The following is a 22,299-nucleotide window of genomic DNA, read 5'->3' on the forward strand; positions in this document are numbered from 1 at the left end:
GGAGAGATACTCGAGATTCTCTGGGAAGCCCAGCAGATTACGGTGCTGTTACCATGGTGTCCGGTTTGGCAGGAACCAGGGAACAGATGCTGAGCTTTTCACATAACTCTTTTCCTTTTGTCACGGGCTGCTTTCTTTTTGAGTAATCAAGGTGCTTGGAATTCTTGTTTACCACCACCAGGTTGCTTGGTGTGACTAGTGAGTGTTGAAATTCATACTTTCTAGCGACCATGTCTACCCTCTATGGCATAAGACCTTTTCTTAGCTCACATACCCATTTGTAAAGGTGGTCACACATTTTGTAACTATGGTCACGAATTTTGCATATACACATTTGAAGGCTCCGCAAGCCTGCCTATGAACTCCTGTTTAAAAACTCCCAATTTGTAGCAGAAGAAAGAAAGTTCTAGCTTTAAGGGCGGGGGTACTTCACTTTTGCAGGGCCTTTGGGTGACCTCAGGGCACTCGCTGTCTCCCTCTGTTAGTGACCTTTTGTCTTTCCTGAGAGAAAGGCTGTTGGCAATGGACGTTCTTTGTTTCTGTTCAGCATACGGTCCTGTGAAGATTTCTGACCGCAAGGCCAGTTCTCCTTCAGCTGGAAGAGAGAACAGAACGAGTTTCTCTGAGTTGAGGTTCCTCTTGAGTAGCCCCCTTGCGTAAGTGTCTGAGTAGACACTGGGTGAGCAGAGGTAGTCCAGGCCTTTGTAGGCCTGTCCCAGTTCTCCTTCCAGAGCCCACGACCCCTGCAGCTTGTCTCCTTGCCTGGCCTCCCTTCTCAGACTGGTCAGCACGTCCTGGTTTCCCTTTGGGTTTTCAGGGTTGAGCAGGTAAGAAGTTAGATTGAAACAACTCCTGCTGGGCTTCCAGCTGTCTGAACAAACAACCCTGGAAAGAACTGATTGTCTGAAACTACCTGAAGGAAAAGAAAATGGAAAGTCTGTTGACTAGAGGAGATGATTGAGTAAACCAGGAAGTCCTCTTAGAAGGATTCCACTTGATGGGAGAATGGCAGACAGGATGTTTAATTTCCCAAGTGCATGATGATGGGTAAAATCTTGAACTTGGCTGAAGACTAGTCAGAGCTATAGGAACTCAGGGGAATGGAGCTAGCCTGCTATCGTGCGTGGATCCCTTGTAATCGATTTTGCATTTGTGTGGCTGTACTCATAACATACAGCAAAACCTCTTTATTCATCCTAATTTGGGGTGTTGATGATTATTCTGAATGATAGAATTTTAATACATGTACACTTATTGGTAATTTACACAAAGCAATTAAATTTAGGTTCTTAGTGAAAAATCCATGTTAAAGGGACCTATTTTAATGAACAGATAAGATTAATTTGTAATTAAGATCAATTACATGTAAATGATACTTGAAAACCAAAGGATATTTTTCACAATATCAGTTTGCTTAACTAAGCCGTTCTGCCTACTTCATGGAAAGGTTAACTTTAGTCTGAATTCCCACACATCCCAAATTAAGACAGCCCAAATTTAATGAGGTTTTACTGTAAGTACAATTCGCTTCTGCCTGTGTCATCAAGGTGGTTATCCAAGGGAAAAAAAATTACATTTGAATTGGACACTCAATAAACATCACAGTGATTTTTTTTAGGTCTTCTGCAGCTAATTTTTTTGGCAGTCTGTTAAATAACTTAATCTCTTTTCTGTTTAAGGGATTTAAAGACAATGTCTATCGACAGAGAAGGAAGTATTTTGTGGATGTAGCCATGGGTTATAAATAGTAAGTACCTGTGTAACTCTTTCCTGTGACTTGTTGCTGGTGAGTTAGGAAAAACACATGCTGCGTTAAACAGACCTGTCTTCTCTTCACTTTAACTTTTGCAGAAAGTAGACATGAACCATTTTAAACACTCACCAGCTCTGTAGCCAACACGGACATTTGACATCCGGGATATAATTGTAAAATAATGAGAGCTGCGGGCCACATACCAAGTGCTACGTTTTCACCATTGTACTCATAGCTCAGCTAAGGCAAGGAGCCATCTTTGTACACTCTTCAGGGCCTGGGAAGTGTTTTCATTTTACTTTTTTTTTTTTTTTTTTTTTTTGCGGTACGCAGGCCTCCCACCGTCGCGGCCCCTCCCGCCGCGGAGCACAGGCTCCGGACGCGCAGGCTCAGCGGCCATGGCTCACGGGCCCAGCCGCTGCGCGGCACGTGGGATCTTCCCGGACCGGGGCACGAACCCGCGCCCCCCGCACCGGTAGGTGGACTCCCAAGCACTGTGCCACCAGGGAAGCCCTAATTTTACCTGTGGTTTTTTTTACTTTCTTATATTTTTTTTGCGGTACGCGGGCCTCCCACCGTCATGGCCCCTCCCGCCGCGGAGCACAGGCTCCGGACGCGCAGGCTCAGCGGCCATGGCTCACGGGCCCAGCCAGTCCGCGGCACGTGGGATCTTCCCGGACCGGGGCACGAACCCGTGTTCCCTGCATCGGCAGGCGGACTCTCAACCACTGTGCCACCAGGGAAGCCTCCTAATTTTACTTTTGACTTGACTTTTCAGTAACGCCCTTCCATGTCCAGCTTCCCCAGTGAAAGTAGAGGATTCAGCAAGAATGGTGAAAAGACTCATGTAAGAAGCCATAATAGAAATGTCTTTGCTTTACAGGAAAAGGAAAGCTTCCCATAAACTGGAGGGTTTATGGAAGAGTTTCATATCCAGTCCGGGATCAGTGTTGGGGTGGAACTGGAGAGCCTCAGGACGGGGCTGAGGACTGTGCATAGTGCGTGGTGCTAAGTGGCAGTGACAGGAGGTTTGTGACCGGCAACAATGCAGTGGTCGTGACCGCAGGCCACACGTAGAAAGCTGGAATGGATGTTAGGCCTCTATTTATTCTGCTCACACTAATAAAGCTTACAGACCGTTGTAGCACAGTCAGTCTTTCCTTTGGTATGTGATCACCTACATGAATCTTCTGATCAGAACAAAACGTAAATCCATACCTGGTAGGGAAGTGCCTTTCTTATTCTAGTTGAGACTAGTGAGAATCTTGACTGTCCTGTAGGGCAGGTTTGTCTTTGGTGAGAATTTAGGACATTACACGCGTTACAGCCGGTACCAGTGTTTGCTTTTTTTTTTTTTTTTAAAGGAATCTGACATATAGGTGCTTAAAGCAAAGTGAGAGGATTCCCAACCACACCTTTGATTGACAGTCATTTGCTCATTTCTAACCTCCTTTGATGCTTTGTTGCTCTTCTCTTCCTTCTCCCAGACATCCTTCATTCTTTCTCCACCATGCTTATTAGCATGAAAACCAAGATTCTTTGGCAGACGCTTTTCCACGTGTGTCTACTCCAGCCCCATCTTCTCTGTTCCAAGCAGGCTCTCGACCCTCTTTAGACAACTGTGACTTTATGCCCCCTCACAACGTCAGCATGCTCACGGCTTGTCCTGGCCTGAGCCCAACCTCATGCCCCCTTTTTACCCTCAGCACCATCACTCACTAGATCCATCTCCCAGTGTTTCCCAGGCAAATGCCAAGAGAGGACTCTGATTGGCCACATTCACTTTTTCACATCAGGCCCTGATAAATGGAGCTTTAATACTAGTACCCCTTGGATCACAGATCCTTCCTGTGGAATCAGGTCATATCTGCATAGATGAGTGTAGGCAGGACAGGCCTTTGGGGCATGACCTGCCTAGGACTTGGTAAAAGCTCAGTTCTTGGCAGAGACTTCCTCTTTAGATAAAACAAATAGATAAAAATGTATTTTGTACATAGATGCTGTATGTAATGTATCATATATATAAGAACAAAATATGTATGTATGTACATAAAAGATTTTGTTAGCATGGTGACCAAGGGACTACCTCAAATATTAGTTATTTCTTCTTACTAGAGCCAAGAAACTGGACAAGGACAAGCTGGTAATGTGGTGGCACTAATAAAACTGGTATGTATGAGTCAACCAGTTTCAAGGAACATTGATAATGGGCGGTCTTACGGTTTTAAAGAAAACATACTTATGTGGAGAGGAGAGGAAAAGAGCATATAGTTAAAACAATGGAGGGTGAGGCCCTCAAAGTGTTAACAAGAGTTTGCATTTGCCATTTTCCCTCAGCTAAAGCGTGAAATTGAGGTGTGGTGTCTATGGAAGACAAAAGTAAGAACTGGAGGTTGGACGTGGTGGAGGTTTTATACAAAGGAGGGCTGCATGCAGGTAGAGCATTCCAGGATCTGGTCCCGGTTTGGAGGGGCCTGACTCTTAGTTCAGGAGGCTGAGGTAGGCAGGGCACCACCAATTCATCATTACACAGGGAGAAACCACTCTCACAGCATGCACAAAACTCCCCCAGTCATGACCCCAGAGAGGCCAAATTACACTATTCGGTGGATACAGAGTCAAAGCAAAGGGTGTTTAGCTAAGGGAGTTTGGAATCCAGGGACATTAACCCTCTCCCCTGGACAATGCTGGCTACGTAGAGTAACAAAGTGATTAAAACCTAGGGTTTTGGAGTCAGGCAATGTGGGGTTCAAGCTGTAGCTCCACTGCTTCCTAGCTGGGTGAGCAGCCTCACTCTGCCTCTCAGGTCCTCCACCTGGGACGTATGTCAGGATCACAAAAGAGAACGCATGTGCTGTGTTGGGCACGGAGATGGCACATGATTTGTGATCATAAGTGCCTGTTACTGCTACTACATCCTCCCTCTCCCTTTCCTCAGGCTGTCTTCAGTTTCCTGTTGATCTACTGGTTTATTCTTTAGCTATGTTAACGCCATTGTTTATGCTCCACCTTAGCAAATACTATAGCTCAAACGTCCGTAGAAGTAATCCTTGAAAGGAAACTCCTCCAGTTTCTCATTTAAAGGCTGCTCATATACTGATACTTTTCGTGCTGACCAACCTCGCTCTTTATGGAGAGATTTCATAGAAAGCGATCGTATTCCCATTTGTGTGTGCGGGAAGCTGCCAAGATAGTGAGAACAGATCGCCCGTTGCCTTAGGTGTTTCTTGTACGTGGACAGTGTGAGCAAAGTGCCTGCCAGGAGTGGTTAATCCTGGAAAACACAAACCTAAGACTTGAGGGAAGTAGAGAGAAAAGGATCATTCCTTAGTGCCCCTCATGCCATCATTGCTGTGGCTTCTCTGAGTATGACCTTGAGAATGGATAAGGGCTAGCCATTGTGTGTGTGTGTGTGTGTGTGTGTGCGCGCAAGCTCATGCAATAGTGCTGGTGGGGTGGGGCACAGGTGCTCACAAAACCCAAGTGGGTCTGAGCCACGGTCTCCAGTGTGCCGTGCAGTAAGGAAGGTTTCCTTTTGGTTTAACAGAAAATAAAGATGCAATTTCTAATTGCAATACGTATTTTTCTAGTGCTGATGGCTTTCCAAGTGAGCAAAGGAAAAAGACGTCAATACAATAATTACTTAAAATCAGCTCATTTGTGTGGCTTCTGGCAGCGTGCTGCGATCTGATTTTCCAAACCAAAGCTTGGAACCACGCTGGCTTGAAGAGAAGATTATCTGAAATTGGGGTGGTCCTGAAAAATCCAGCATGCGCCGTCTCTGCAAATATAGTTTGGTAATACTAAAATTAGGGACTGTTTGGACATGGGGAGAATAACTCAATTCCCTGTTGGTAATTCGCTCGGGTTTATGGGCACTGAGAAGAAGTCCAATATATGGTGGTGTATTTGGTGGTGGTGTTGTAGCAATTGGCAGGATGGAGTCTGAGGTGTCAAAAGATCAAGAGAAGGAAAAGAAGAGAAATACAGAATAATGTATATTGAAACCACGGCCAAGAAGCCCTCTGGGGAATTCATGTTGAGTACTGTATTTTCTATGATAGTCTTGAGAGGATAAAGCAGGGGGAAAGAATCAACACAAGCAGAGAAAAATGAAAACAAATTCCACTCCATGATGGGACAACAGCAGGCTCAAAGTCTGTGTTACCATGAAACCTAAAGGGGAGAGGGAGTGGGGACGTTCAGCCTGCTGGGAACTGTTGATAGGTGCCACTCAGGGGAGTTTCTGATTGACAGCGTTGCCAAGAAACAGGATTGATTACCCAGAGGCCTGCAGACAGACCTGAGCTGCGGGGCCACGAGGGTCTGGAAGGCCTAACTGCCTGACCAGTAACAGCAGAGGAAACATTCATTAATGTAAATATCATTCTCCATAGCAGACCTGAGAAGGAAGGCTGTGGATGGGGAGGGCACTGTTTCTAAAATAATCGGTGAGACAACGGGCAGATCACACCCCGTCCTCCTCCACCCAAATAAAAGAAATCCTAGTATAAACAGAAAAAGAAGCCCCTGGTGATGAGACAGTGTGAAGAGCCTATAGATGTGCAGTTCAGATGAAATGGAAGTGCTTGGGGGAGGGGGACTGTGATAGTGTAGCTGTTAGGTTTGTCTGAAACCCTCCAGTTCTCTGCCATTGGCACCTTCATATTTTAAGCCTGGCATTAGCTTTGCTACATTTCTGTATGTAGGTTTCACCATTGCTGTATTGTTGGGGAAGAAAACTCAGTAATATATATTTTTTCAACTGACTAGATATAAACACCTTTTTCTTTGGGAGCTACTGTAATGATTATTCCTCAGCAATGGGCATGCATATTTAATTTAATTATATCTTTGGTGAGGGTAGCCGTAGTTATTTCAATCCATCTTACTGTCTTGGAAAGAGGCCCCGAGCTCTGACTTTAATTTTGCCACTCTTGTTTGCTTAAATTGAATACTACTGTGATTATGTTTTGTTATGAATGTGTTTTCTTCTGGTTGAAATCGAGGTGGTATATGAATCTCATGTTCTTTTCATGGGGTTGCTTCCTCTTTGATTTATTATTTTGTTAGCCCATGGAATCTGAAATGTAAACAGGTAAATGCAAATATCAATGAGTAAGGTAAACAAGGGAGTTCCAACATATCAGAATTTGCTTAAAGTTGAAAAATTCCCTAATTTGCCAAGAAAACTCATTTGGTTTCAGATTAAGGGATCCAAGTGATTCCTTAACATCGCTCAGCCTCAGTAAAATAGAGACAATAGTATCTCCTCTGTAAAATGGAGATAATAGTATCTCTTCTGCCTCTCTCCCGGGAGTGTTTTAAGGGTAAAATGAAATCAATGGAACATTGCTCTATGGTGTACTTTATTATTACCTTTATCAAAACAATAGTGAAGGAATCTAGACCAAAAGCTTGGGGTTTACTCAGACCCCTGATCCACTTGGAGGGCTTTTGTTGCTTTCTCCAGTTTCTCTTTTGATCTGAGAGACAGTGTGTGGAGTGGTTAAGAGTGCAGAAATTGGAGCTGGACTGCCTGGGGTGAATTCCAGCTTCACCACTTACCAGCTGAATGACGCCTGCAAATTATTTGTCTTCTGTGCCTCAGTTTCCTTATCTGTAAAGTGGGGATAACTCTACCACTGCTCTGTAGGATTGTTGTAAGGATTAAATGAGCTAATATATCAACAACACTTTGAACACTGCTCAGGAACTGATGTATAAGTATTTGATACTACTGTTACAATATTTTTCTCACTTCAAACCATGTCTCCTTTTTGTCTGTCCTCATGCACCAGATCTTTTTATTACCCTTTGGTGAATACTCTTCTTCACTCCCCTTGGCCAAGGCTTTCTTTAAGCCCTGACTTCCGTCTGATTTTTGTACTGTATCATTCATTGCTGTGTAACAAATGACCCCCAAATTGGGCAGCTTAAAACAACAAAGTTATTATCTCACAAAGTTTCTGAGGGTCAGGAATTAAAGAGCAGCTTGGCTGGGTGGTTCTGCATCAGGGTTTCTCATGAGGCTAGAGTCAAAGTGTTGACCAGGGAAGCAGTCATCTGAAGGCTGGACGGGGGCTGGAAGATCTGCTCCCAGTATGGTTATTCACATGGCTGTTGGCAGGAGGTCATAGTTTCTTGCCTGAGTGTCCTTAAGATATGGCAGCTGGCTTCCTCCAAATCAAGTGGTCCAAAAGAGAACAGGGCAGAATCTACCATGCTTTTTATAACCTAGCCTCAGAAGTGACTTACCATCACTCCTGATATACTCTGTTGGTTTCATAGCCCAACTCTGATACACTGCAGGAGGGGACTACGCACAGGCATTGATACCAGGAGGTAGGGTTCATTGGGGACTGTCTTGGAGGCTGGCTACCAAATACATTTAAATTGTGTTTAATTTTATTTCTTTAAGACCCTCCCTAACTGCTCTACCACAGTGGGTACTAATGCATTTTCTGCAGAACTAATTCTCATGAAAGCAGAGGTAGCATGGTGTAGTGGAACATGTGGCAGAATGTATAGGCTTTGGAGCTAAACAGAACTGGGTTTGAATTCCTGCTCCATCACTTACAAGCTCTGTGGCTGTGAGCACTGACCTAGTCTCTGGGTCTCAGTGCCCTCATCTTAAAATAGGCACAATATCTACCTTGTATGGTTGGCAGGATTATCAATGATTACAGGGCTGATTGGTACAAACTGGTGTTGAATCTGTGATAGATATGATTATTATTATCAAGTGTTAAGTAGCTGATGGTTCCTCGATTCCATGTAATCGTCTGTTAAGCTCACCTAAAATGAACAAAGTATCTTAAGGAGTGAACGAGTTAGGGAATTTCAGGCTCCATGATGGACTGGGTTAAAGGAGCTTTTAAAAAAATATGTGTGTGGGGTGTGTGTGTGTGTGTGTGTGTGTGTGTGTACACTACAGTTTCAGGTAACTCATGCACACAGCTTGCTTCTTCAGTCTGAAAAATTGACTCTCTCGAATGCCTTCGCAGGCCAGTGAGTCTCAGCTAAGGTTAAAGGGAGCAGATGGTGGCTGGGCTGTGTTGGACTCATTTCTGAATGGCTGATGGTGGTAGAAATGTTCACCAAAGCTGGACTTCTCAGCCGTCAGGCTCAGGCAGTTTTAGCTTCCTTTTGTTAAATTCCTGCCGCGTGCTGGACATTGTGTTAAACACGTTGCTTATGGTCTCTCATTAGCCTCACAATAAGCCTTTGAGATAGGTGCCATTACTGCTCTCATTTTGAAGATAAGGAAACTGAGGTTCAGAGACATTAAGAAACTTACTAAAGGTGACACAGCAGATTGTGTCACCTGCATAAACACCAGTTGTTGATGCTTTAATTTCTCTGAAATTGAGTAGTAAATTGAAGAGTAGAATGAAAGTAAATATTTTGTAGTTCTAGTTTTATTTCCCAGTGACCAGAATAGTTTCTGAATAAGATCACTTTCACGGGTACCTCTCTTATAGAATCTAAATGTCTTTCTTTGCTCAAGAAGGCACATCTTTTCTTTCCTTCTTCTCCTTTTTGGTCTGGAAGTGGCCATAGCACTTCCCTTTGACATAGGTGGCATCATGCACAGGTTGACTATAACAGTGTCAGAACGAAGGGACTTGGCATTTTAAAAAGTCATTCTTCTCTTTACAGAATTCAGCATATTTGAAATGCACATTTCTTGTGTGTACTTAATACACTTCAGACTCTATGGAGCCTGTCTGACTTCAAGGCTGCGCTGTCTCTCTGAGGCGCCCAGGACAGGCGCCCAGGACATCTGCCTGGCCCTGGCGTGTTAGAGCCACGTGCTCGCCCTGCACAGCGACTTTGCTCTGCTCTCTCAGGCCCTGTGCTCATCTCCTCCCACCCGAAGCCTGACCCTCGTGGGATATATATCAGCTGGAAATAAACACAGCTGGGCTGAGGCTTGAAAAACAATTGCCAGGGCTTTGTCCCTCTCTGGCTTTTTCTAGTTGCTAGCCTATTTATTTCTTGATTTTTTGATTTACAAAATTGCACCCTTTGTGATTCATTTGCTTGGAGTGTAAGTACACAGCTAAACAGAGACTCTAAAACAAAATAGCCCCAAATGGGGACTAGCATATTTGAAAAGTGCAGTCACCCAGCCCAGCAGGCTCATTCAATTTGGGCGAGCTTGTGAATTTTCTACTCAGCCCCATCGGGGAGAGAGAGAGAAAATTCTCTCATTCAACATGGAATAGTGATGATTCTAACCTCCTCTCCCCATCAAAGCAGAGAGGGGCATTTTCTTACCACCTTCTTTCCTCCCACCCACAGCCCCAAATACCACGTGTTGTCAAGTGAAACCTTCTGGGGCTAAGATTCAGTAATATGCGGTGCATTCTAAGATGTTGAATAGATACATAATTGTGGAATGGATTTGCCTTGGAATAAACATATTGGGCTTCCAAGCCAACATCTCACTTCTCAGGAGGTCTCCTCAGTTTTCCCTTCACTAGGTGGCTCAGCAGGAGTCAGCCATAGGTTTGTACAGAAAAGGAAGGAAATGGATGATAGAGACAAAGGCTCCAGACAGATACGGGGTAGAGCTGTTTGCTGCCCCTCCTCTTACCTCCGGATGCCCAATGCTGTGCATACTGGGGTTTCCCTGCTCATAGGTAGCTGTGATGATTTAGTTTACGTGTGAGCTGGAGGATTACTGATGCTGAGTTTTTCCTAGGAGGCATTTGCAATTATTGCAAATTGCAGAAAAATAACTGGGGTGGCTCCACCTCTCCACCTTTCTAGAAATTTCAGTTGACCGTAGCATTTCTCATTTCATGCAAGAAGAGGCATGATTTATGGATCCTGCTTGGTTTTAGAACGTAGCTTAGAGGAATACATTACTAACAGGGCTCGTGAGTGCCACATTACCGATTTTTAGACAGACAGATCTTAATTGGAAGCATAAATAGAAGGTAGAGGAAGAATGAAAGGGAAAAGTTATGCTTCCTTAGTGGGAAAAGAACTTAACGGAGGTTGCAAGTTTTATCCTTAATAACATTTTCCTTATCAGTTTCATTGGCAGATGGTCACCTTGATGAATTGTAGGCTTTATCGTGATGGGGGACCAAGTTTTAATTTTTTCTCTTCTCTGCCCGTTTGAGAAGAGGCACCCGAGAAGGCAAATCTGTTTTCTCCCCGACTGAGCTAATTTTATCCCGTTGCATTATCCTCCATTGATTTGCTTTCCCAGCTTTTGAACGAAGCTGAGATGTATGCGGCTGTTGAGGTACTTTGTGAGTCCTGCATAAGCACCAGTTGTTGATGCTTTAATTTCTTTGAAATGGAGCGATAAATTGCAAAGCAGAACAAACCCAAATGTTCGTCGTGCTAGGGTCATTTCCCAGATGACTTGAATAGTTTCTGAGGAAGGTCACATGAGGGATTTCAGGAGTCCCTCTCTTGCAGAATCTAAATATTTTTTCTGCCCAAGAGGCAACACTTTTTTCTTTTGGTTTTCTTAAAAGGAAATCTGCATAGCTACTTCCATTTGACATAAGTGGTATTATACACAAGTTGAAAACAAGAGCAACAGAATTAAATGACATGGGTTTCTAGAAAGTTATTCTCTGTATAGAATTCTCTACATATTTGAAGTGCACAGTGCTTGTAAGTATTTAAAAGACATCAGGCTTTATGGGAGAATCATTTTCATGCCAAATGTTTCTCTCTACCTGGAGTTTGACTCAATGGCTGAAAAGGAAGGGAGCCTGAGAGTCGCAAAGAAAGACAAAAGGGAAAATTGATTTGGAAAAGGTCTCTCCGTTCCATTTTCGGGGCTTGGTGGGTTTTTTAGATGTGCGTCAGTGCCACAGTAGGATGTTGTCTGATTATAGCACGGCTCCCACAGCTGTGGAAGACATTAACACAGTATGGCTTACTGACAAGGACAGAAGTTGCACCAAATTCTAATGTCTTTCACGGAGAATGAGGTATGAGTATTTTTACTTTGAAATGATTTCCACAAACATGAAGGATTAAAATTACTTTCACAAGTAATGTCTCAGAGGTGAATGGATTTATACGGAAGAATGTGGTTTTTTATCTCCAGACCTATTTCCGACCCTGCAGGGAAGTGATGACATTTTTTTTTTTTCGTTTCTATACACCTGGAGGAAGTGAACCAACAATATCGAGTACCTGTTAGGTACTAGGCATTGGCCCTGGCACTTGGCTGATGATGTCTCATCTGATACTCTGTGTTGTGTGGTTGTCTTACTTCCCTCAGTTTCAAATGAGGAAACAGAGGCCAAACTCAATGCTAGGTACTCAAGACCTTGCTCTGAGGTGTGTTGGTTTAGAGTGGGGTCTCTAGAGCTAGGCTTCCTGAATCCAAGTACCTGCTATGCCACTTACTAGCTGTTTCATCTTGGATAGATGACTATGTCTATAAGCCTCAGTCGCAACCATAAACAGTCATTTAATTGCTGTATAAGGTGAGCACTATATGACAGAATCCATGTCATGTGCTATTATATTATTGTTATTGCTACAGTTAGATGGATGGATGGATGGATGCTATTATTAGGCCTGTGAACTGTAGGAAAACTGCATTCCCTCATCTGCTACCGAAAGAGGGAGGTCAGGGCCCAGTGGTCAGCAACATTTGGTCCCTGTTGATCAAGATGCAAGATACATGGGATTGAACTTGGAGTTCTTGGAGACCCTAGCCTGTGTCTCTTCATCCTAGTGGCCTGAGATTGTTGGCTGCTCTTAACGCTTAGTTCTTTTCTGGATTGCATTCCCCGAGTTCCCCTTGTATATGTTGAGCATGCACGTGTTGGTGAATGTTAGACCCACTGTTGCTGCTGTTCATATTTAATTTCATGGTAGTTTTGGCAGAAGAAAATCACTCCTCTAGAATGTGACAAGGGCTTTCTGCAAGGTGAGAAGATGGTGAGAAGCCCTATCCTGGGGTGCACAGGACAAATAAAAACAAATAATTTCCAGGAGTTAAATCTTCCCTCTCCCTGAGGCTCCCTAGGTGCAGTAGTTTATTTTCATTTTGTCTCTTGTAAAGGCAGCACCAATATTAACAATGTGACCAAAACAAACTAACGTTTCTGTTTGCTACCATCTGAAAGTTCCTTAGGGCCCATAGACTCATTTACGAAAATTCAGGTGCGCAAAACTCATTTGCAAAAGCAAATAAAATATGTGATCATAAATGCTCTTTACCTGACTAGCCTAGGGGACTTGCTGAAAATGAGTTTGTGCCTTTACGTTTTCTTTCTGGTGTAATTTAGCTGTCCCAGTCTGCCCAATCTCCTCATCAAATGAACCCCTTATCAAGCCACTTAATGTCAGATAACTTGAATGGTTTCAAATCTTGGTATAGCTCAAGATTTGGTTTGTGAGTTTCCTTTTTGAAAAATAGCATTTAATCATTGTGCCTGTGGCTTTGAGAGTTCATTCATTAAGATATCTAGCCAAGGAAACATCTCTGTGTTTATTTATGTCCCTTTGGGTTTGCATAGACTGCTTTCTTTCCAGGTGAAAATTTTGGCTATAAGTGTGATGGGTGACAATACCTAGAAAACCTGAATGAGAAAATTAGAAAAGAGAAACCCCTACCTGTAAAGTAAGCAGGACATAAGGTTAATCGGAAGTTACCAGAAAACTTCTTAAAATCTTAGTCTTTTAAGAGTTGCTTTTTCCATAGCAATTAAAATACATGAGGTAGGGATGAGGTAAGACAAATGCCTATCTGCCAGACTTCCTGATAAACAATTATACTTTTTTCTCAAACTTTAAGTGCGTGGCTTGTTTTGGTCTGATCGGTTGATTTACATATTCAACGAATATTATTTATTGAACACCTATCTGTTCTAGGCTTAATTCTGTGGGGCAGGGATATGAAAATGAACAAAGCAAACAAAAATCCCTATCTTCAAGGAGTGTACATGGTAATGGGGGGATAGATTTAGCAGAATAGTAATTTTGGACATTTTACTTGTTCTTTTCCCCTGAGTATTACTGATAGTATTTTATCATAAAGTTATTGAGTGTCCTCTATGGTCTGAATTCTGAAGTGTAATTTTATCATATTCGAGAGCCTTAGACTTTTCTCACTGACTCTTAAAAATCAGTAGATAAAAATGGCATTTGCTTTCTGGTTAAACTTTAATGGAATTCATCCACTCTACTGGGGATTTTTTTTTCTGGCTTGTAGCAACATTTTTTTCCAGTCTCAAAGGCGTAAGCCATCGTCTTGTGGAACACTTATTGACTATATGGCTCCACTCTGGCGACACCTGGCTGCAGATGATACTGTTTATGAAGGGGGTACCAGCCAGCATAGTACTAGGTGACATTACGTCACTGGCTATGGGTGAGAGTCAGTACTCAGTACTGATTGAAATTTCTACACATTGGTGTGTCACCTCCGTTGTTAGAAGTATAACAAATGCTGGGTAATAATTAAGTTTTGTGAATGATGAATGTTTCCTTTTTAAAATTACATTAGATCAAAATCAAGATTATTTTTAGAATAATGTTGGAATCATGTCAGTCTCACTTTTCTGTATTCTTATGTGCTTTCTAGAATGAGGAGAGAGGGTGAATTATAGATAGCTCCCTGGAAATGATGCAGAATTCAGGGTATGCCCATTGAGGAGTGCAGCACACACGTCTCATAATTCGAGGAAGAACAGAGACCTCCTGCCTTCATGTTCCAATAATCGTTCTCCAAAGGCTTTGTCCACACCCTTAGAGGAGCCGCTAATTGCTAATGAGTTGCGAAGATGGTGGATTTTTACATATTTCCTGTTCTCATTTCCCTTCGGCACCCCCAGGTAGAAGTGTCAATCACAAGAGAAATGCCTAAGGTGGGGAAGGAGAGAAAAGATGAGGCGGAGATGAAAGGGACGGTTTATTCCAGGCAGATAAACAGGTCTTGAATAAGTGAGGCATCTCCAGCCCGGAGGAACATGTAATGAAATAAAACAGAAAATGAGTTCATTCCTAACTGTTTCTACGAGATTCACTGGTCCCCCCTCGACCAATTCTCAGTTTCCCTTCTGCTCTGTTTAGTCCTTGCCACTGAGGAAATCCAACTGTTTCCAAAGAACACAGTCTGCTCTGTGATTCAGTCAGTCTTGCCATCTTGATGTAAATACTATCAACTTCAGCCTGTCTCGTCTTCCTCCACTGAATAGGGGAATTGCTTCCCCGCACTGGAGTTCCTTTAAAGATAACACAAGCAGAGAAACTGCATCTCACATTAGGAATTCTAGCAGCAAGGACTCCAGGAGGTAGCCAGGCTGTACCACCATAATCAAAGGTTTTCCAATTCCCCAAATTAAAAAAAAAATATGTATAAGAAAAGGAGCTTGCTGTTGGACCTGCTGGAGGAGAAGATCAAACAAATAATTAAAACAAAAGCATTATTGTTTATTCATCTGGCTGGAGAGAGAACTCCCATAATTTCAGCCCCAGTGGGGTTTATGTCCCTGGATTTCAGTGTAAAAATGTGTTTGTTACACAGCATTGTTCTAACAAGCTCAGGACTTAACATAGAGTAACTCTATCGGTACCTGCCCCCAGTTAGGTTTGTCTATGCACTTTCTACTTTCTCCTCTCTGCAGGGAATGCGCAGGTTTTTCAGAATCATCGCCCTGCCTCTAGGAAGAGTGGGATTTAACCTTACAGGCAGAAAGATGCCTCCCACAGTCTTCAGTATTTCCAGAGAAAGTTCTTAGTTACCTCTTAGTCACATATTGCACCGGGAAGCTTTTCCTATTCTCGAGCTAAATCCTGACAGTGAAGATTTCAGCCCTTTTCCTTGTACTGTCTTCACTGAGCAATGGTTCCCTGTCGTGTTTGTAAAGTCTTAGTTTGCCATTCTTTGGCAAGAGGGCAGAATCTGCGCTGAGTGGAAACTGCTGAAAGTCACATCTGTTTTTCTCCAGTAAATTAGGAATCTGTGAATAATAATTTTGGTGAGTGTTAAGAATTCTGGAAGCCCAACTAATTCCATGTAAGTGGAGGAGATTCCCTAGAGATCTAATGATAATATTCACTTGTAATTAGTTTGTTGAGGAGTCTCATCTTGTTGGGGTTTATACCAACGTAAAATGGTTTTATTTTCCCTACTCACTGCTTTCCACTGTATTGTGTTGAATCCTACTTTCCTGCTGGGAAGCAAGTTCCTTAGCAACAACTAATTTCTTTTCATTTTCAATTATTAGTAGAGTCTCATTGGGGTATTTAAGACCTAGTCCCATTCATTTAAAAAAAGATTAATCTTAAATTTGATTCAAAGTGTATTCTCTTCCTCCTCAGTTCTTTGGAGAGTGTGTGTGTGTGTGTGTGTGTGTGTGTACGGTTCTGAGATACCTTTCCTTCTCTCTTCTAGGACCTAGTTCCTCTGGAGTTGGGAGCTGAGAGGAGGCTGAGGGCTTTTGGCAGGATCGTGAGAATGTCAGGGGTGGGCAGGCCTCTGGCCACTCTCACCCTGGTTTGGACAGGTTCTTTCTGATGCGGTGGTCTCTGTTGAAATGGTCTCTGCATAGTGTTGTGTGTAGTCTTCTTGGGGTAAGACCATTTCCTCCACTTCCACCCCTGCAGATAAGCTTCCTGTCCTCCCTTGGCCTTTCAGTGCTCACAACATCATCCTTTTCTCCAGGTTGGCCACATCGTAACTTGGGTACCCCTCATGCACCTGGCCTTTAGTACTTCCTCGCCAGGGATGAGGGGAGCCCCTGGAGCATTCTTCTGTCTCCTGAGAACTGAGCAGACCTGGATGGGGTGGGGCCTCCCCATCTTCCTACCAGGCACACCACTTTGGGTCCCATGGGAATTTCTAGATTTCACTGGGCATCAGGCTCCATGTTCACACAAACCTCAAGTTTCAGAGGACACCTGTCAAGGGTCCCCTCGTCTCCCCCATAGCACGCCGTACTCCTGGGCTTCCAGACGCTCTCCCAGGGCCTGTCTCTATTGCTCCAGTCTGGTGACAGCACCAGGGGGAGCAGGGCATCCTGCTGCTACGCAAGCGTCCAGATGGGAGAGGAGAGGCCAGACCCTGCTTCTTGAGGGCGCCTGCAGTCCTTACAAGTGATTCTTGTGGCGCAGCCTTCCCTCCTCCAAGGAGAAGGAACGGGGCCTTTGCTTCTCACCCCAGCCTTCCCCACAATCCTGCATGTCTGATTCCCTATTGGACTGGTCGGTGAAGTTTGGGGATGGGGTGGGAAGGGTAGTACGAGGGGGGTTTGTTGGTGGTAGAGCCATTTCTGCCGTTTCTTCACAAGCCCTGCAGGGAGATGGTTGGCTCCAACTGCTGAGAGCTTTCTCTAGAATGTGGAGTACTTAAGTGACTTTAGTTGTAGGCCAGAGCAGTTTTAGGACACTGGGATATGATGCTTATTACATACGTGTTATGGCATGTACTCAGAGGTAGATGCATACTGATATGTGGGTATATGTCCTAGGCCCTAGAAAGATCAGGACACGCCTCTGTCATTCTTCTCATGTATAATTCACAAAAAGCCCGCTAGCCCGCAAGGGCAGAGAAGTGCAACACATTTTGATTTTTCCCATGACAATTTTTATTTTTCCAAATGTCAAATCTCAAAGTTTTAAAAAAAAATAGGTGTCCCTGCATTCCTGGTACCCCAAGCACTACCTACTGGTCTTACTGAGAAGGTTAAAGGAGTGAAGAAATATGAAAGTATTTTATGAGATCTATACAAATACATGCGAGTATCATAATTACATGATTGTATATGAGATTTTCTATATATAAGTACATATACCTATAAGCCTTATTTTAATTTGGTATGTGAAAATAAGCTGGTGCCTGGGATCCATTTTTTATTTCATTGGTGTACACCAATCAGTTAGGACCACAGCCGGTCCCGAGCCTGACAGACTGGGTTTTAAGCTTGGCACCGTGAGTTTAGTCAAATGGCTTAGTTTCTCTGAGCCTTAAAATCCTTATCTGTAAAATGGGGGGGTCTACCTCAATGGAGTTGTGAGAATCAAATGGGCTAAGTTATATAAAAACACTTAACTTTAAAAAAGTGTCTGGCCAATAGTAAGTTCTCAAAGATGAGCTATTATTATATACCTTGATTAACTACATGGAAAAGTGGGAAATTTCTTATTTTTTCTGTATTTGGGATATTTTTTTAACAGAAATTAAATGGATAAAAGTAGCCTTTACTTTGTGTGAAGTTGATTTTTAAACATTTACCTTAAATAGTTACCCGGGATATGGGGGTCAGAGCGGTGTGAGAAATCTCTTGGCGTGACCAGTCAGACCCGTTCAGGGTAGCTGCAGGGCACTGCACCAGCTATTAACTTAAAGAGCAGGCTCATTAGTTACCCAGGCAGGACAGACAAGTGGAAACAGATGAGACTGTATGCGTGGTCATTTGTATTCCCAAGGTTGTGATGCTAGGAATTCATTACTAAGTAACAGATACGTACTGACAGGCCCGTCTTAGGATGATTCCACTTCGCCATGGTGTGAAAGTGAAATGCGTTCAGTAGAAACGTACTTCGAATTTGGATCTTTTTTTTCAGTGCAATATGCGGTGTAATTCTCTCTTGTGATGCTGAACCGCGGCATGGAGCCATGGTCAGCCCCCCCTCGATCGCCAGGGTGAACAATTGATACACCTACAATCATTCCGTAGCTAGGCAACCATTCTGTTTTTCACTTTCAGTACGGTATTCCGTAAAGTACATGAGATATCCAACACTTTATTATAAAATAGGCTTTGTGTTAGATGAGTCTGCCCAGCTGTAGGCTAATGTAAGTGTTCTGGGTACGTTTAAGGTAGGCTAGGCTGAGCCATGATGTTTGGTACGTTAGGTGTATTAAAGGCATTTTCGACTGATGATATTTTCAACTTACGTTGGGTTTATCACAAGGTAACCGCATTGTAAGTGGAGGAAGGTCTGTATAACTCCTTCTTCCTACCCAGACTCACACTCGTCTTTCTCCTGCAGCTTCCTGTTGTCTACAGTCAGTTCCCCTTTGAAACGCTGCATGTTTGCAGACTGATATCGAAGGGGAAAGTTTGACCTAATGATTCTTTTCAAATGGCTTCTCAGTATTTCATTTATTGTTTCAGCCTCGTCGCTTTCCACCTTCTGATTGTGCACAGCCCTTATCAGCTTTATTGGCTTCCCCAACTCAAATTGATTTTGTTGAATTTTCTGGAACCAGAGGCAGACCGTTCATGTTTTTATTTCCTTACATCCTTTCTATTTTTATCTTTCCATTTCCAGCTTTCTTCTAAATTCATCACAGAGGCTAAGCCTTAGCAGTCTTGATCTTCTCAGCAAATATTTGTCGGGTTGTAATTTTTTGTTATCAACAGCCATACTTAAACAGGGCTAATCTTGTTCTAATTCGGTTTGTCATAAGCCCTAGTCTTGATACGTAGAGAAAATAAATGTTAATTTGTTTTTTTCTTCAGTATGTGTTGTTCCCTCATCCCTCATGTACTGCAGTTAATTTTTTTCAGTAAAAATAATTTGAGGCAGTAGGAATCACATTTGGACCTGAACCTTCAACAGAAAAGATTTCGGTAAGAATACTTTGAAGTGTGCAGAGGGCTGGGGACAGGGCTCTGCTTATGAGCCTGATCTTGTTACTGTCCTCCTGCCCTTTTTTTCTACCTAAGGGGGCACTTCTGAATGACCCCAGCTTGCTGAAGGTGCCTGAGGCTGCAGCAGCCCTGAGGGCCAGTTGCTGCCTATGCAGGCTGGGTTACTGGATTACATAGCTCACAGGGGCAGAATCCCCAGGTTTGTGTGTATATATTGGACTTCCATATGTCGTGTGGGTCTTCGCTGACTGCAGGGGCAGAATCTGTGACAAGTGGCCAGGGAGGGCAGTGGGGGACTACTGCAGGTTACTGTTGAGCGGGTCATGAGAAGTTTTCACTTTCAGGATAGGTTTCTTAATCAGAGGCTAAATTCAGATTCTGGCTCTTCAAGCCATAGTTTGCAAAAGCACGTGTACATATTCTCTCCTTTCTCCTGACCTCACGTGGCCTCGGGAGCTATGGTCCCTGCTCATGGCTGCTGGCTGCTGTTAGAAGAGCATTTTTAAACTCACCTTTCCTTCTGTCAGGGCACCTGCAGATCCTGCCTGGCCAACAAGTCTCAGCTTAAGTTGTACCTTCTCCAAGGAAGCTCTCCCTGACCACCCCAGTCCAGGGCTGCCTCTCAATATTCCAAACCAGGCACTGGCTCCCTATGACTTACAGGCTGAATCTGGTCTGTTTTTGTAATGCAAGTTTTATTAGAACATAGCTATGTTCATGTGTTTACATATTATCTGTGGCTGTTTTCAAGATATAGTGGCAGACGTGGGCAGTTTTGATAGAGACTGTATGGCGCACAAGCTTAAAATATTTACCTTTTAGACCTTTATGGAAAAAGTTTGCTGACCTCTCTCCTAACTGACAGGGCTTAATGTGTGCACCTCTCAGCATGATGTATAATAAATGTTCCAATTTTGCACTTTGCAAAACTCTCACTTAAGTTTGGCATAGGCTTTTAGTATTTCTCAGACATTTCTCTCACTGAACAAATAACCTCAAAATTACACTAGGAGATTGGGGTGAGTTCCCTACAAAGGACAAAGGGGACCCACAGGCAATTTTATTTTCAAAAGACAACATCCATTTATTACTGTTGTCAGGTGATTGCAGAAAAGGTTCTCAGAGCACAGCTTTGGACCTAAACCAGTTCCTTCCAACCCAGAACTCTTGTTACTGATCCCAGTGTCAGAACAAGAATCTTATCAAATGTCCATAAGGATGTGTGAAGATGTAACTTAAATCATTTATATGAAAGTTTAAACACATACACAAAATTAGGTTAGCATTTTCTTCAAAAAATAACACTTCGTGGGATCCTTTTGGACACTCAGGCATCCCACTTTACAGGAATCTGACTCACATAGGTATGAAGGTGAGAAAACACTTAGCCCAGTGACCCAGAGCCAGATTCATTCATTTCTCTTCTCTCCTGCCTAGTGGTCAGCCCATCCCCAGAGTGGAGTACACAGAGGAAGAAACTAAAACTTGGGGTGTTGTGTTCCGAGAGCTCTCCAAACTCTATCCTACTCATGCTTGCCGGGAGTATTTGAAAAACTTCCCTCTGCTGACTAAATACTGTGGCTACAGGGAGGACAACGTGCCCCAACTTGAAGACGTCTCGGTTTTTCTGAAAGGTAAGCTTCACACGGGCTCTCTCTTCCTACCGCACATCCTCATGGGCCGTCTAAGGACACACGTGGCAGCAATCGCCCTTTTTCCAATTAAGAGCTCCCTTTGATTTAAAAAGAGGAGCACTGCACCAACAGTTACCTGGGCCACCTGTGGGAAGCAGAGCAGGGCCTCTGGGCGGGGAGATGGACTCAGCTCTTCACCCAGCCCAGGGCCTTGGTGAGGTCTCTCCGGTGGGCTGTTTTATACAGCGAACCCCAACCGACATTTGCAAGTTCAGCTTTGAGCTTTTTCTCATCCGGGAACGACTCTGTTGGGCTACATAGGCATGGAATGATCTCAAAGGTAGCTTTGTATTTGCTTTGCTAAGAATTATGTACTGGATGAAGAAATATCACGGATAATGTTGAGCATGGTGACTTTCCTCTGGGGAGGAGGGCAGTCAGTTAATCAGATCGCTATTGTAAAGTATAAAGCGTGCCCGGAACGGTAGTGCTGGTGTGAGAGCAAGGAGCGAGGTGAAGCAGAGTCCCTTGGCGTCCACGTTCTCTGTGTGGTCACTCTCCTCAGTGACCCTCCTGGGATAGCAACTGGGAAAACTTCAGTCTCTTGCGAGGATGGGGGTGGAGGTGAAGTCTTACAGCGGCCACACTTCCTTCGGTGTCCTTCACGGCGGGTAAGTCCTCGGGTTCTCCTCTTTTCTCTCTCTTCCCCATTTCAAGCACAACAGTTCTAAAAGCTAAAGCCTTGCCACCTACCTCTTTCCCTGGAACTCCTTTCCTCACCTGTCTTCCCTGTTTCTATCGGTGATGATAGATTCTCTAGACTCATCAGGCTCTAGGGATTCCTGTTGCCGAAACTTGGCCTCTGTTCACTGGTGCTGAATAGAAACACGGAGACAGAGTTCGGGGTGAAGTAGAAAAGAAGAGGTTTATTGCTTTGCCGGGTAAAGGGGGCCACAGCGGGCTAACGCCCTCAAGACTGTGTGCCCGCCCTGGAGGGGGTAGCGAGCAGTCTTACAGTGTTCAAGGAGCAGGGCGTGGTCGGCTCGTGGACGTTCTTCTGATTGGTCGGTGGGGACTTAATTGGGAGCCAGCATCATCAACCTTCTGGCTCCAGCCGGTCTGGGGTCTAGAGCTTGTGGACAGCATACAGTTAACTTCTTCCACCTGGTGTGGGTTTCAGTATCTGCAAAACAGCTCAAAGGACGTGGCTCAGAATATTATCTATATAGTCCTTGAGGAAGAACTAAAGGTCCTTGACTTTGTTTAATGGCTAAAGTATTATTATTTTGTCTTGCTTGACTGTTTTCCTTTCTTTCTG

The 22,299-nt window shown here is 43.7% G+C and overlaps 1 protein-coding gene across 1 annotated transcript in view; it reads left to right on the plus strand.

Annotated features, from left to right (window-relative positions):
- Nucleotides 1-22,299, plus strand: part of TPH2 (tryptophan hydroxylase 2) — a gene marked incomplete at its 5' end in the record, with an annotated part of 88,930 nt that overhangs the window by 8,635 nt on the left and 57,996 nt on the right. Inside the window, 2 exons of the mRNA XM_082665789.1 lie at nucleotides 1,680-1,747; nucleotides 20,785-20,981. Of these exons, the coding sequence (XP_082521915.1) occupies nucleotides 1,680-1,747; nucleotides 20,785-20,981 (265 nt within the window). The remainder of the gene's footprint in view (nucleotides 1-1,679; nucleotides 1,748-20,784; nucleotides 20,982-22,299) is intronic.

The sequence above is a fragment of the Grampus griseus genome (genome assembly GCF_964374135.1).
Source record: "Grampus griseus genome assembly, chromosome: 11".
NCBI classification, from domain to species: Eukaryota; Metazoa; Chordata; class Mammalia; order Artiodactyla; family Delphinidae; genus Grampus; species Grampus griseus.